The following is a 14,972-nucleotide window of genomic DNA, read 5'->3' as shown; positions in this document are numbered from 1 at the left end:
TGATGGGGACAATGTAAAGAGAGCTTTATTTTCAATTTAAAAGAGTAGAGGGGAGATTTAATTTCAGTTTAAAAGAATAGAAGGAACTTCACTCAGTAACTCTTTCCCTGCCCCACTACTTCCCTCCCTGTTGTTGCTGACTATACACTGATGTAGCTTTGCAAATTTCACTGTCACTGCCAGTAGGTGGAGCTGTCACTTGACTCTTGTGTATGAGCCTCAGGGTTGACCTTGCATTGCTACTTTGCCACTTCTGTTTCCTAAAGGTGGTGAGCTTTTAGTTAATTATAAAAATCTGATGAATATTTTTTCTGCCGCATTTTCTCTCAGGCCTGGTTAACTGAGGTACATGAATATGCACAACAGGACGTGGTCATCATGTTGCTAGGTAACAAGGTGGGTACTAATTTGAATGTCATTTATTATTACCTCATAGAATCATAGAATCTTTACAGTGTGGAAACATGACAGTTTTAGCAAAGTGTTGCATAACTGAAACACTGACTTGCTTTCGTCATTTCCAGTTTTGCCAAGGTTTAGTTCTGTAGAAAGGTGTCATGATTGGGCCATGAAAAGCACTGAAGAACATGGGTGCTGCAATTCACCTCAGTGCCATTTGGCTGAAGAGGAGGACATCAGTGAGTGATCCTGACAGCTTCGAGATTTAGACTGGAAGTAGATGAGATGCTTGGAATGGGCTGTCCCTTCCCACTTGGGTAAACAGTCTAAGACACTTTCATAGAGAGATAAGTTGAATAAGGAACTGTTAGCATCCAGGGAATGGCACTGCATCATCTTCAGCCAGCAAAGGTGGAAGAAGGTCAGCCTGGATTAATATACATTAGAAATAACTGGGTGAGAGGAGAATGAAGAGAAACCCTTACACAATTTCATTACAGTGGAAGAAGAGAATGGCCCATTGGCTAGTGGTATAATAAATCAGGACAGAGTATGGTCTGGGCTTTGGTACCCCCCCAGAGCTGAGTGGATAAAGGGTGGAAGTAGAAAAAGCATTGCAGGTCAAGCAGTATCAGAGGAGGAGGGGAATCAACGTTTCAGCTCAGAACCTTTCAACAGAATGATCAGACCTGATCCGACCTGAAACATCAACTCCCCTCCTCCTCTGATGCTGTTTGACCTGCTGAGGCTTTTTCCAGCTCCACACTTTATCCATTCTGATCTCCAGCATCTGCAGTTCTCATGATCTCCACCCCCCCAAATTTGAGGCTTGTTCTCTAAAGTCTTCACCACCTTGTTGTTGTATTCTAACAATTCTTCTAGATGTTAAGGTGTACTTCAAAGAATCTTACACAACATCCAATCCTTCCACCCATTTGAATTCTGTCTGTTATATTATTATGCCCACAATCTCTCATTCATAATATCTGTTCCTCATCTCCACTCATCCAAGACACAGTGTTCATCATTAAATAATTTGACACATTCCCAGTGACTGGGAATAATGTGAATCATAATGGAGATCCAATGGGAGGATTTATATTATCTATTTAGAATAAATATAATGCACATAAACTGCTTTTTTCCCACATGTATGCTCCTTTATCTCCATCCAGAAAGTATTTTTTGACCCTTGGTCCTTCTCACTGTTCTTATACTTGCTCTGATATGGTATAGCCTGTCGCTCATACTTGACCAATAGCTAGCTCTTGACCACCCTCTATTGACTATCACTGTGTCTTGACTATCACTATTCCTTGACCATCATCTCCCTTGACCATCACCATCTTTTGATCATCATACAGCTTCTTACCCAGTTGAATCGTCAATTGTGTCACATATACATATCCACTTGAAACACACTACATTCATCCAGATTGCTCTGTTTTCTCATTGCAGGCTGACATAACCAGTGAGAGAGCCATCAAGAGAGAAGAAGGCGAGAAATTGGCCAGGGTAAGCTGAACACACTCGTATCAGTGAAATGCAGTTCAGACATATACAGTAGCCACTCTGCACAATGTGAAATCGACAAGTTTTAGTTGTCTCAAAGGGTAGCACCTCCTACATCTGAGTCAGGAGGTTGGGGGTTCAATTCCTACTCCAGAACCTGGTCACCTAAATCACTACAGTGCAGGTTGGGAAAGTGCAACACAGTGCATTGTAGCCTGGTCTGTGCTCTTCAAGGTGTGAAGATCCCTTGGCATTATGTGAGGAAGAGTAGGGGAGTTTTCTTCAGTGTGCTTCCAAGCATCTAAGCCTTTAGTATCACCATTAATAAGATATTAATACATTGGTGTTTATGGTGCCTTGCTACATCGAGTTTAGCTACCACATATTTTGCATCACAATAGTGACTCCACTTCCACAGATTTTTATTGGCTTTAAGGAGATTTGGGATGTCTGAGGAAGTGAAGGATGCTTAGTAATACTTTAGTTGTCTCCTCAAAACCCAATGGGTTCACCTCTCGAACCCACATATGTACCTTGCCATGTGTGCCATGATGGGTAAGGTTGCCGGCTGCCATTGTAAAATCAGCTCCTGGATCTAAGCTCATCTTTCATTATCAGAGAGTGTGGTGCTGGAAAAGCACAGCTGGTCAGGCAGCATCCGAGGAGCAGGAGAATCGATGTTACGAGCATAAGCTCTTCATCAGGAACATGCTCGAAACATCGACTGTGACAGGATGTGTAAGATGTTCAGAACCTATCCAAGCTCTTATCCTATACTAATAATATGCCTGTCTCTTATCCACAGGAATATGGAGTTCCTTTCATAGAGACCAGTGCCAAAACTGGTATCAATGTTGAGCTGGCATTTCTGGCTGTGGCTAAGTAAGTTTGGATTTGATGTTGGAATATGGGCTATCAGAACTGTTCAGAGCAAGTCAATAAAGGGACAGTAAAGACCAACTAGTTGACAACCAGATAATCCAATAGTTTTTGTGTTCATTGAGCTTTGTGGAATAAGGTTACAGCAGGAAGCGAGGGAAGAGGTTACTGCACCTTTGGCAATGATCTTTGTGTCCTCACTATCCACTAGAGTGGTGCCAGATGATTGGAGGGTGACAGTTGTTATTCCCTTGTTCAAGAAAGGGAATAGGAATAATCCTGGGATCTGTCTTACATCTGTGGTGGGCAACTTATTAGAGAGGATTCTGAGTGACAGGATTTATGATTACTTGGAAAACCATAGTTTAATTAGAAATAGTCAGCATGGCTTTATGAGGGGACAGGTCATGCCTCACAAACCTTATTGAATTCTTTGAAGATGTGACAAAACATGTTGGTAGAGCAGTAGGTGAGATGTACATGGATTTTAGCGAGGAGTTTGATAAGGTTCCCCACAGTAGAGTCATTCAGAAAGTAACAAGGCACTGGATACAGGGAAATCTGGCTGTCTGGATACAGAATTGGCTGGCCCGTAAAAGACAGAGGATGGTGGTAGATGGGAAGTATTCAGCCTGGAGCTCGGTGACCAGTGCTGTTCTGCAGGGATTGGTTCTGGGACCTCTGCTTGTTGTGAATTTTATAAATGACTTGGATGAGGAAGTGGAAGGGTGGGTTAGTAAGTTTGCCAATCACACAAAGGTTGGTGGAGTGGTATCTAGTATGAAGGGCTGGTGTAGGTTGCAACAGGACATTGACAGGATGCAGAACTGGGCTAAGAAGTGGCAGATGGAGTTCAACCTGGAAAAGTGTGAAGTGATTCATTTTGGAAGGTTGAATTTAATGCAGAATACAGGGTTAAAGGCAGTGTGGAGGAACAGAGGGGTCTTGGAGTCCATGTCCAAAGATCACTCAAAGTTGCCACCCAAGTTGATTGAGTTTTCAAGAGGGCATATGGTGTGTTGGCTTTCACTAGGAGGGGGATTGAAGTTTAAGAGCTGCAAGATTACGCTGCAGCTCTGTAGAGCCCTGAATAGACCAATCTTGGAATATTGCGTTCAGTTCTGGTTGCTTCATTAGAGGAAAGATGTGGAAACTTTAAAGAGGGTGTAGAGAAGATTCACCAGGATGCTGCCTGGACTGGAGGGAATGTCCTATGAAGAAAGGGAGTTAGGTTTTTCTCATGGGAGTGAAGAAAGATGAGAGGTGACTTGATAGAAGTGTAACAAGATGATGAGAGGCGTAGATAGAGTGGATAGCCAGAGACGTTTTCCCAGGGTGGAAATGGCTATCACCAGGAGGCATAATTTTAAGGTGATTCAAGGAAGGTTTAGGGGAGATGTCAGAGGTCAGTTCTTTACACAGAGAGTGGTGGGTGTGTGGAATGCACTGCCAGCGGTGATAGTAGAGTCGGATACATCAAGGAAGATAGTACAATAATAAAGGGTATGTAGGTTAGTTTGACCTTGGAGTGGGTCAAAGGCTTAACACAACTTTGAGGCCCAAAGGGCCTCACTGAGCTGTAGTGTTCTATATTCTTAATGTGGACAGGATATGGCACCATTCCAATGCCTGGTTCTATCAGGCTCTTTTCCATGGTCTGGATTCTCCGTGGGTTAATGGGCTGGGAAAGGGTGGATTTGAAGAGGGTATGGGACAGATACAGGTCAGTCAGATTCCCACAGCTGGATGGGATGTAGGGTTGGGGAGGGGTGTCAATAAACAGACTGCAGTAATAATGCATGTTCTCTCTCTCATTCCAGGGAGCTGAAACACAGATCTGTCAATCAACCCAACGAACCCAAATTCCGAATCGATGAGTACATCGAATCTCAGCGGGAAAAATCCAGCTGTTGTGGCTTTGAATAAGGGGCTGTTCTGATTGGAGGACTCAGGGCTCAGAGTAGCAATCGGCTTAATTGATTGGCTCTGAAAGATTAGTGAAACATGCACTATTTGTACATTGGAAATCATGCTCAGCAGTGTATCCGTCCTGTAGCCATCCTGTGCAAACCCCATATCCATCTTATACCCACCCTGTACCCATCCTTTCCCAGCCTGTACCTGTTGGTAGTACTTAGTACCCTTCTGTAACCATCTTATACTCATCTTTACCTGTCCTGTAACCATTCTATACCCATCCTATACCTGTCCTGTAACCGTCCTTTATGCATCCTTTACCTGTTGTGTAAACATCTTGTACCCATCCTATACCTGTCCTGTAACCATCCTATACTCATCCTGTGCAAACCCATTTCCATCTTATATCCACCCTGTACCCATCCTTTCCCAGCCTGTACCTGTCAGTAGTGCACTGTACCCTTCCATAACCATCTTGTATCCATTCCATACCATCCTGTACCTGTCTCATATCTTTCCCTCCAATCCACATTTGAGCCCCGTCCTGCATCTATCCATGCCTATCTCATATTGGTCCTATTTTACAAATCTAAATTAGCCGTACCCATCCTATACCAGTCCCACCCTGTGCCCATACCTATCCAATACTCTTTTCCATCCTGTAGACATCACATACCCATATTTGTGCCACGCTCTTTTATGACCATTCCTGTCCCATAATTATATCTATACTATTCGTCTACGACATTCCATACCCAAATCCTATATCTATCCCTGGTTGATATGCTTTCTGTGCCTGTCCATTCTGTACCTGTACCATGTGATGTGACATCCACAATACAAAACAGTTTCTCTGTTAGTGGGACATCTGCAACTCCCCTGGGATTCTAAGAGACTCTGAATTCAAGAAACTCTCTAGCATGCTAATTGGACAGCTTGCTGGAGATAAGCAGGATCCACAGGTTTGTCCTGCAGTGGAAATTGTTATGACAGACTTCTCTTGAATGGTTTTTGGTATTTTATCCCCTTCTGATATCACCTCAATTCAGGTAAGCAGTTGGATGCAGCTCATACAGTCTGCACAGTTACCAGCTCGTAATAGGCAAAATACTGACCGTGATGTCTCAAAACCAGCCCCTATTACTCTACCAGCTCCCTTTACCTACCACCTCCTAGTCTCACCACTTCCACATTAACCCACCCACTGTGCTCCCAAGGAGCGCACTACATAGAGCCTAAGGGCATTTGGAACAGACCAGCAGACCAGTGATTCCATGGGTATCAGGTGCCTTCTCACTGACCCTGCAGGTCTGAGGGGGCGGTTGCTGTCAGCTCAAAGTCCTATCCAGTCCCTGGCTTTATTCAGCTCTCTCTCCAACCCCTCGCCCGACTGCTCCTCTGACCCATTACCTTCCTCTAGAGTTGTCTACAACTGAAGCCTTGGAGTTTCACCAAATTATTGCATGAACTGGATGGTCCAGCTGGAGAGATCCAAGGTCGATAGTTTGCACTCCGTACTTGACAGTGCCCCTCATGATGGATCTCCAGCCTCGAGAGGAAAGCAGTGTGGATTGATTGGCATCAAGGGATAGGAAATATTAGAATTTCGGAGATGATAAGCCATAATCTAATTAAAAGGTGCAGCAAGCTGGAAGGACTGAATGGCCTACGCCTGATCCTTCCTGTGTTCATGTTCATCTGAATGATACTGGGTCTCAAAAAGTTACATTATGTCTGCTTTGGACTAGCCATATAATCCCCTGAATGCAGCAGACAGAATTATCAGTGACCTTATCAAGATGTTTAAAGAATTAAAACAATAAATGGAGAGAAACGGTATCTTCTTTCTTGGGGTGATTCCAGAACAAGGGAGGGACAATCTTTAGATTTGAGTCAGCTTGGTCAGGGATGATGGCAGGAAGCATTCCTTCACGCAGAGGGGAGGTGGAAATCTGAAACCCACTCTCCCAAAACGCTGTGGAGGCTGGAGACAGGGGCAGGTCTCAACCGAAAACTTCAAACTGGGAATGATTTTTGTGAGGCAAGGTCAAAGTGTTATTAAGCTTTAGATCAGCCATCACAGACTTGAGGGGCTGAATGGATTCCTTCTATTCCCATGCAGCCTGAAAGTCCAGTCTTCACATGTTGCCCACTTCTCCTTCCTCACACACACACAGACAGCACTGGCCACTGGGTACCAAACTGTGTGGATGTGGAGCAGCTTAATTCAGAGACTTTGCTCCTGTTTGTGTGGAATGTAGACTGATGTGCACTGACCACAGTACAATGTAACCCTTCCCATCTCCAACTCTCTTCCCAACTACCATTCCATTCCCATGTTCAGTGTTTATGAAAGCTGTGCAGAGACCATGATGTACTGTGCAAACCATGGCCAACGGACAGTCCAGATGCCATCTTTCTGTGCCCTCCTGTTATGCCATGTTATTTTTTTTTAAGCATGATTTGAAATACAGTCACATTTGTTTCCTTCTGAATGGGGCGGGGGGGGGAGGTGCAGGTCAGCTGATAGACATTTTATACATATCTCCAATTGCAGCTTTTTAATCTTGAGATGAAATTGTACATAAAAAACATGTTTGCTTTGTACTGGGTAATGAGATTACTGTTCTGATGTATTACTTGTTTTAGTGGAAGTTTCCTCAGTTGTGTAGCTTTTGAAAAAAATTAATTGTGCCTATGACAGAAATTGATGTATTAAGAGTTTCCAGGCAAGTGTCCTTTGACTTATTTATGCCAAAAATGGAGGTGTCCCTCATATGAGCAATGTTAGCCCATCCTTGGCATCTCCCCAGTGTCACAGAAGAGTCCGACTCTATGACGTGGTTTATCAGCCTCACTTTACCCTTCCCCCACCAATCATTCTTCTGCTATTTGAGCCTTCAATCGTGCCAAACTCACACCTAACTCCTGATGTCAGGGGTCCTCTAAAGGAGCTTAGGGGTCCTCTGAAGGAGCTTCATGTCATTCTGTCACTCCTGTCCTGGTCCACAGCTAAGTTTAAGTTCTGATAATTCACCCATGAAGAGAACTACTTCAAGTGATCAAGGTCTGGAAACCAGAGAATACAGATTCAAAGTATTGACAAAAGACTAGAGAAGAGACAAGAATTTCTCTTTTATGCAGTGACTCACAATGATCTGGAATAAACTGTGTAAAAGGATTGTGAAAGCAGATTCAGAAATTGCATTGAAAAATGGATGAGTACTTGATGGGGAAATGTGTGCTCGGTTTTTGGGAAACAACAAAAGAGGAGACTAACAAAATTATTCTTTCAGAGAGCCAGGATGGGTACAATGATCCAAATATCCTCCTGTGCTTTTTGACTCAAAAGACCTAAACTGTGGAGCAGTAGTTAGCCAGCACTCAGCTTGTGGTTTAGCAGTAACAGTACGTTTGTCAGGAAACACTGGCTGAGAGAAAATAGCCACTGTGTGAGATTCTGAGAAAGACTGAGTTAAGGGAGTACCCAGTGAGATGACACTGTCCCTACCTTAGTTGGTCTGCTTCTAAATCCTCTCAATAAATAATTTACCACCTCCAGATTGGACCATTCCAAGGATTCACAATCCTGTCTTCAATCTTGTTTCCTGTTTGACAAATTTATTCAAGATTTTCAAGGATATAACTCATAAAGGTGAGCCAGTAGATGAGCTTGGATATCCAAACATCACTCAAAGAACAAAGAACATTTACAGCCCAGGAACAGGCCCTTCGGCCCTCCAAGCCTGAGCCGATCCAAATGTACTGTCTAAACCTGTCGCCCAATTCCTAAGCATCTGTATCCCTCTGCTCCCCACCTGCTCATACATCTGTCCAGGCGTATCTTAAATGAATCGACCGGGCCTGCCTCTGCCACCTCTGCTGGTTCCAAGCATAAGTTTAATACAGATCAGGACAAATGAAGTTGGAGTAAGATATTCGCATTGATAGGGGATAGATTAATATTCTGGAAGCAAACCATAAGCATTTTCAAATTGCTGCACAAAGATCTACGTTCAGGTACCCAGCTATTTATAATCCAGGTTAAAGGCTCAGAGAGACAGTAGTGTTTATGGATGATATCAATCAAGGAGGACATGTAAATTGTGAGGAGATCACAAAAAGAGATATAGACAACAATATGGGAGAGAGAGGATGAAGTGAGGAAGTATGATTTTTTTAAAAATTCATAAATGTGAAGATCAGAGAGATTTGTGTGTGCTCCTGCAAGAAATGTAATAGGTTAGCTGACAAATTTAAAAAATATTCTGCTTTTCTGATCTGATGACCACAGTCAATGATTTCACACTTCCTCACTTCATCCTATCTCTGTCATCTTGTTGCCTATTCATTTAACCTGTTTGTATCTCTTTGTGACCCCCACACAACTTACATTTCCTCCTTGATTGAGATCATCAGTAAACATTACTGCCTGTCTGAGCCATTAATCTGGATTATAAATAGCTGGGTACCTGAGCATTGATCCTTGTGCCTGCAACTTGAAAACGCCCCATTTATGCTCACACTCCGCTTCCTGTCTATTAACCTAATCCCTATCCATATGAATATAGAACATAGAACAATACAGCACATGTTGTGCCAAGCATTTATCTCAATCTAAGATCAACCTAACCTACACACCCCTCAATTTACTGCAGTCCATGTGCTGGTCCAGCAGTCGCTTAAATGTTCCTAATATCTCCACCACTGCTGGCAGTGCATTCCACGCAGCCACCGCTCTCTGTGTAAAGAACCAACTTCTGACATCGCCCCTCTACCTTCCTCCGATCAGCTTAAATTATGACCCCTCGTGACAGCCATTTCTGCCCTGGGGAAAGTCTCTGGCTATCCAATCTATCTATGCCTCTCATTACCTTGTACACCTCTTCCTGCTTCTCTCCAGTGTGAAAAGTCCTAGCTCCCTCAACCTTTTTTCATAAGACAAGCCCTCCAATCCAGGCAGCATCCTGGTAAATCTTCTCTGCACCCTCTCTAAAGCTTCCTCTGAGGTGACCAGAACTGGACAGAATATTCCAAGTGTGGTCTAACCACAGTTTTATAGAGCTGCAGCAAAACCTCATGGCTCTTAAAATCAATTCCCCTGTTAGTGAAAGCCAAAACACTATATGTCTTCTTAACCGCCCTATCAAGTTGCCTGGCAACTTTGAGGGATCTATGTACATGGACACCAAAATTCCACTTTTCTTCCACACTGCCAAGAATCCTGTCATTAACTTTCCAAATTGAATCACTTCGCATTTATCCAGGTTGAACTCCATCTGCCACTTCTCAGCCCAGCTCTGCATCCTGTCAATGTATTGTTGAAGCTTGCAACAGCCCTCAACACTATCTATAACACCCCTGACCTTTGTGTCATCGGCAAACTTCTTCATCCAAGTAATTTATAAAAACTACAAAGAGCAGAGGCCCAAGAATAGATCCTTGCAGGACACCACTGGTCAGCGATCTCCTGGTGGAATACTTTCCATCCACTGTCTTCTTTCCGCCAGCCAATTCCGTATCCAGACAACCAAATTTCACTGTATCCCACACCTCCTAACTTTCTGAATGAGCCTGCCACAGAGAACCTTAACAAATGGCTTACCGAAATCCATATACACCACACCCACTTCTTAGCCCAACATTTTACCTCCAACTCCATGAGCCCTAACGTGTATTAACCCTTTTGTATGGCAGCCTATTCAATGTCATTTGAATGTCCAAATACAGCACACTGTATCGCCTGATTCTCCTTTATCTACCTTCATTGTAGAGGCATTAGACCATTTAAGAATAAAGGACACTTGTTAGAAAGTGGATTTAAAGCCCAAGGTGGAGCAGCATCAATTGGCTCCTTATGTTCATCCTTTGTCATTCTGAAATCAGCTAAAAGCCTGCTGCCTATATTACTATTTGTATCAAGTTGTGTTCCACCACTATACTCGCTGACCACGAGGAAACTGCTTCAATTTTAATATTCTCAATCCTTCTCTTATCTCTTCCAGCTCTGCAAGCTTCCAAGATATCTGTGCTCATCCAATTCTAGGCTTCAAACTGCACCCAGTAACCATTCCTTCAGTAGCCTGGGCCCCAGGCTCGACTTTCCTCCCAAAACCTCTCCGGCTGTTTATTCCTGTCAGCCGCTCCTTATAACTTAACTCTCAGGCCAACTCTTTGATCATTTCTCTTAATGCCTCTTTAGGACCAATGATGTCAAATTTTATCCGATGATGCTCTGTAATACACTGTGCACTATGTTACAATGTTAAAGATGATATTCCAACTCAAGAATTCTCAGAGTGAAGGGAGGAGGGACTGAGTAGGGGGATGGTTTGTGTAACATCAGGAATGCTCAGAGAATCACTAAGTGAAGGGTTCAATACACAAAAGGTCATGTCAAATTGACTAATTGAGGGAAGCGATGAAATGAATGATCCAGTCAGAAAAATCTAAGACATTCAACAAGGAAGCAGAAGAAACTTGAGATAGGAAAGCTAGATGTTTAATAAATTATTGTGAATAACAATGGTGACTATATTAACTGAATTACTATGCCTGTGTTTATACAACAATATAGAGGAAACATCACTCCATATCTAACTCGGTGCAGTATCTGTCCTGGGAGTATTTGACACGATCAATGTCAAGCTTTACTTTTGGTTTAAAACAGTACAGAAAGCTTTATTTTCATTTTAAAAGAGTAGAGGTTGTTTTACACTGTATCAAACCCAGTCCCTGTCCAGGAATTGTTTGATGGAGACAAAGGATCAGTGCTGAAGGGAGCACTCCAAGATCCCATTGCACTGCATTGAACAAGAGGCCAGGAATCGTCTCTCGTGTTAGCTCCAACATTTATCCTCAGTGACATCACTAAAACAGATTAACTGCTGAAATGGAGTTTGTGGGATCTTGCTGTTTCCACTAATTAACTGAATTTCGACAGGAATGACGTGCTTTCTATAGAAAAAGCTGCAACTTTGAGAAATAGCTGATTGGTATAGAACCATCTGGAAAGTTCTTCAAGGTGGAATCAGCCATGAGCCTTGAACTGTGGGCTCTTGTTTGTAGTAGATTAACCAACATTTACTTTAACATAAACCAGCTCAGAACCACTGCTTGATTCTTGGCATGCTCATCTAAGTGATACAGGAATGTGCTTTGCAGAGTTCGCACAACATGGGCTTTGAGAGAATTGGATTACCCAAACGGAGAGTCGAGCACAGTATCGTGTTAGGAATGTCTGCGAGATGCTTCCAAGCAAAGCTGAGGCTTCCCTTCCAGCTTCCTCCCCAACACAAGAAGGGGCTGTGCAACCAGCCTACATATGGCACACCAGCCTAACCGTTAACCATGTGTGGATGGCACAGTGCCAAGCTGTCCAGGTGCCAGCAATGTCAGAGCCAACACAGCATCCCCCAGCCCAAAGCTGCCTGTCATTGCCCATTCCTTACAGCAGCTTGTTTGCATTTCTATTCCAGCACTTCCTCTCTCCTATAACTGTCTCTCGCTGATCTTTACTGTTTGTGATTTTGCTGTCTCTATCCTGTTTGACAGCAGCACAGCTGAGCAAGGAACAGGTCCAGCTGTCAGACAGTCCTGAACAGTCCAGCCTCAATTCTGATAGCCAATCTCAAATTGGGCACTTCACGATGACGAGGGTGTGGTTGGTTTGGAGATTAAACCAAGATGCCAAACCCTCTCTGACTGGGATTGTATGAGTTCTTACAGGACAAGTGCAGGAATGCAATGCCCACATCTGCGAGAGTCTTGTCGTAGGTCACCCTCAGTGGTCCAGGTGAGTGAAGTATCAGAGACAGGGGACTGACTATGGACCAAGAATAGACCAGAAACCAGAGTCACTGGAAGGCCAGGGAGTAGATTATGAACTTCTTCATGAGAGAGAGGCACAGGGGACTACAGAGGGAGAGGAGAGAGACAGACAGAGATGGGGTGGAGAGATAAGTGGACAGAGAGATGGATAGGGTAGAGCGATAAAAAGAAATGGGGTAACGAGAGACAGATGAGGTGGAGAGACAGAGTGAGAGAGTGGTTCCAGAGAGAGAAAGGGAAGAAAGAGAGAGAAGTGCACGTGTAAGAGCTGCTGCTCAGAGTGAGTTGAATTCTAGAAGTAATGAGAAAGACAGGCAGAACATCGCACATTATCAACCACTCACCATCCAGCCAATGAGTTGAGGAAATGCATTGTGAATGTGGAGAACTAGCGCCACCTCTGGTCAGCAGTTGTGTGAACACAGCCAGGCTCAGAACTGATCGAGTTGAGGTGTTTATGAGAATTCAACAGGATCGAGAGAGACGAACCATTCTCTCTGATGGGGAGGGCAGGACCAGAACAGGGGGCAGAAATTTTTTTAATTGGAGCCAGGCTCTTCAGGGTTGATGTCAGGAGACACCTCCAAGCTGAAACTTCCAAAAGAGCTTTCAACTGAAATAATTCAAATCAGCAACTAACAGATGTTTCTAACATAAGGAACCAAAGTAAGAATATGATCTCAAGATATTGATCCACCATAATCAATTGGAATGGGCTGGCATATTGAAAGGCTGAATAGTCTCCCCCTTTCCCTCAGATTGGGTTTTAATCTCCTGATAATTTAATGAAGAATTCAGCGAAGTCTCAAAATCAAATAGGCCCCTTTATTGTGACAAAACTCCTCAAAACCAATCAACTGTGACAAACAAAGCAGCTCCAGTATCAGCAGCCAAGTTGGAAGTCACCCCACTCTGGGGAGCAGGCAGCCAATCACTACCCTCTGTCTACACTGCGCCAGTCAATGCCACTCACATGCCAATCCTGGCCAGAAACCAGCAACTGGAGTAAGGCCACAATGGGGAGGTGGAGGTGAGCTGGAGAAAGATTTTCAAAGTCAATGGGAGGGCGAGACTGTGGAACTTCCAATACGTTGCCCCAGCATCTCATTATTACAAACATAAGCAATGTGTGATTGCCCCCACTCACCACCAACCCCTGCCACCACTAACCCCCGGTCCCCATCAACCCTCTCAGGAGTTGGGCGTGTGGAAATGGGGTTAGCGTGGATGGACATTTTTGTTGGCTTGGCCAGTTTGGCCTAGAGGGCCTGACTCCGTGCTGTAGGACTCTACGGCTCTAACTGGGATCTCTCATTCAGTTTCGCGATCTCACAGTGTAAAGGAAGCAGTACAGCAGGCACTGATATTGGTACTGCACCACTACAGAAGCCCACAGTCACTGCCAAAGTAGGGAGACATGAGTCACATCTGCCTTCAAGAGATAGCTGTATTAAAATTTATAAAAATTTATCTTTGGGCATCAGCATAGATGGGGCAGACTGGCATCAACCACCTACTCCAAGTCCTGCCCAATGACTGGCTCCCGTATTTTCAGAAGTCTATGTTATCAAGAAGAGTTTGTGACTAAGCGATTGGGAACCTGAACCATCTGGGCCCTCAGCTGGTCAATCTCACATACATCAATCACCTTTAAAAAAAATCATCGCCAGATTTCAATTAGCACAAAAAGCTCATCTCCACCTTAGACCCCGTTCACCCCAATCTGTAGCCTTTCTCTCTCTCTCGTGCTGTCAGTCTGCCACCTCGCTGTAGTAGTATTTATGAGCATTCTCGGACATCCTCCAGCCACCAGCACGGAACTCGATAATCTCCAGCAGCAGCAGGCGGGACAGTGAGGAGGGTTGGTGCTGCAGCAGGAAACCATCTCGCAGCTGGCAGAAGAGATCATCCATCCGCTGGGTGTTCATCCTCTGGAGCTGTTCCCCAATTCGATGGAGTTGCAGCACAAGGCAGTCCACCTAGAAAGAGGGAGAGCCGGGGACCACGATTATCAAACCACCCACGCAGGGAGAAAGCAGGCACAAAGCTTCACTATAGCAAATACTTCTAAAAGAAACAAAAGGAAACAAAGTGCCATGTACTTTAGGCTTGACAGTCAAACAAAAAAGGTAAAAACAATGACTGCAGATGCTGGAAACCAGATTCTGGATTAGTGGTGCTGGAAGAGCACAGCAGTTCAGGCAGCATCCAAGTAGCTTCGAAATCGACGTTTCTGGCTTTTGCCTGAAACGTCGATTTCGAAGCTACTTGGATGCTGCCTGAACTGCTGTGCTCTTCCAGCACCACTAATCCAGAGTCAAACAAAATCTAAAAGATGTAAATTGAGAACAGGAGAAAGAAATAAAGTTGTTATTCAAAAAAATTAGAGCAGGACAGGTTAAATGTTGCGGAATGATTAAATGTTCCTTACATAA

At 44.0% G+C, this 14,972-nt stretch overlaps 2 protein-coding genes across 4 annotated transcripts in view; one reads left to right on the top strand and one right to left on the bottom strand.

Moving 5' to 3' along the window:
• The window catches only part of LOC140463803 (ras-related protein Rab-37-like), a 139,349-nt gene extending 131,460 nt beyond the window's left edge, over positions 1 to 7,889 (top strand). For both annotated transcript variants that reach the window (XM_072558136.1, XM_072558135.1), the window contains 4 exons: positions 331 to 396; positions 1,858 to 1,914; positions 2,717 to 2,793; positions 4,611 to 7,889. In XM_072558136.1, coding sequence (XP_072414237.1) covers positions 331 to 396; positions 1,858 to 1,914; positions 2,717 to 2,793; positions 4,611 to 4,716 — 306 coding nt within the window. In that variant the 3' untranslated portion in view covers positions 4,717 to 7,889. The remainder of the gene's footprint in view (positions 1 to 330; positions 397 to 1,857; positions 1,915 to 2,716; positions 2,794 to 4,610) is intronic.
• A 5,453-nt stretch (positions 7,890 to 13,342) lies between these two features.
• LOC140463804 (MIF4G domain-containing protein B-like) overlaps positions 13,343 to 14,972 on the bottom strand; it is a 31,775-nt gene continuing 30,145 nt past the window's right edge. For both annotated transcript variants that reach the window (XM_072558138.1, XM_072558137.1), the window contains one exon: positions 13,343 to 14,516. In XM_072558138.1, coding sequence (XP_072414239.1) covers positions 14,289 to 14,516 — 228 coding nt within the window. In that variant the 3' untranslated portion in view covers positions 13,343 to 14,288. The remainder of the gene's footprint in view (positions 14,517 to 14,972) is intronic.

Source organism: Chiloscyllium punctatum, chromosome 39 (assembly GCF_047496795.1).
Source record: "Chiloscyllium punctatum isolate Juve2018m chromosome 39, sChiPun1.3, whole genome shotgun sequence".
NCBI lineage: Eukaryota > Metazoa > Chordata > Chondrichthyes > Orectolobiformes > Hemiscylliidae > Chiloscyllium > Chiloscyllium punctatum.
Note: the sequence above shows the minus strand (reverse complement) of the source record. Positions and strands in the feature narration are given on the sequence as shown.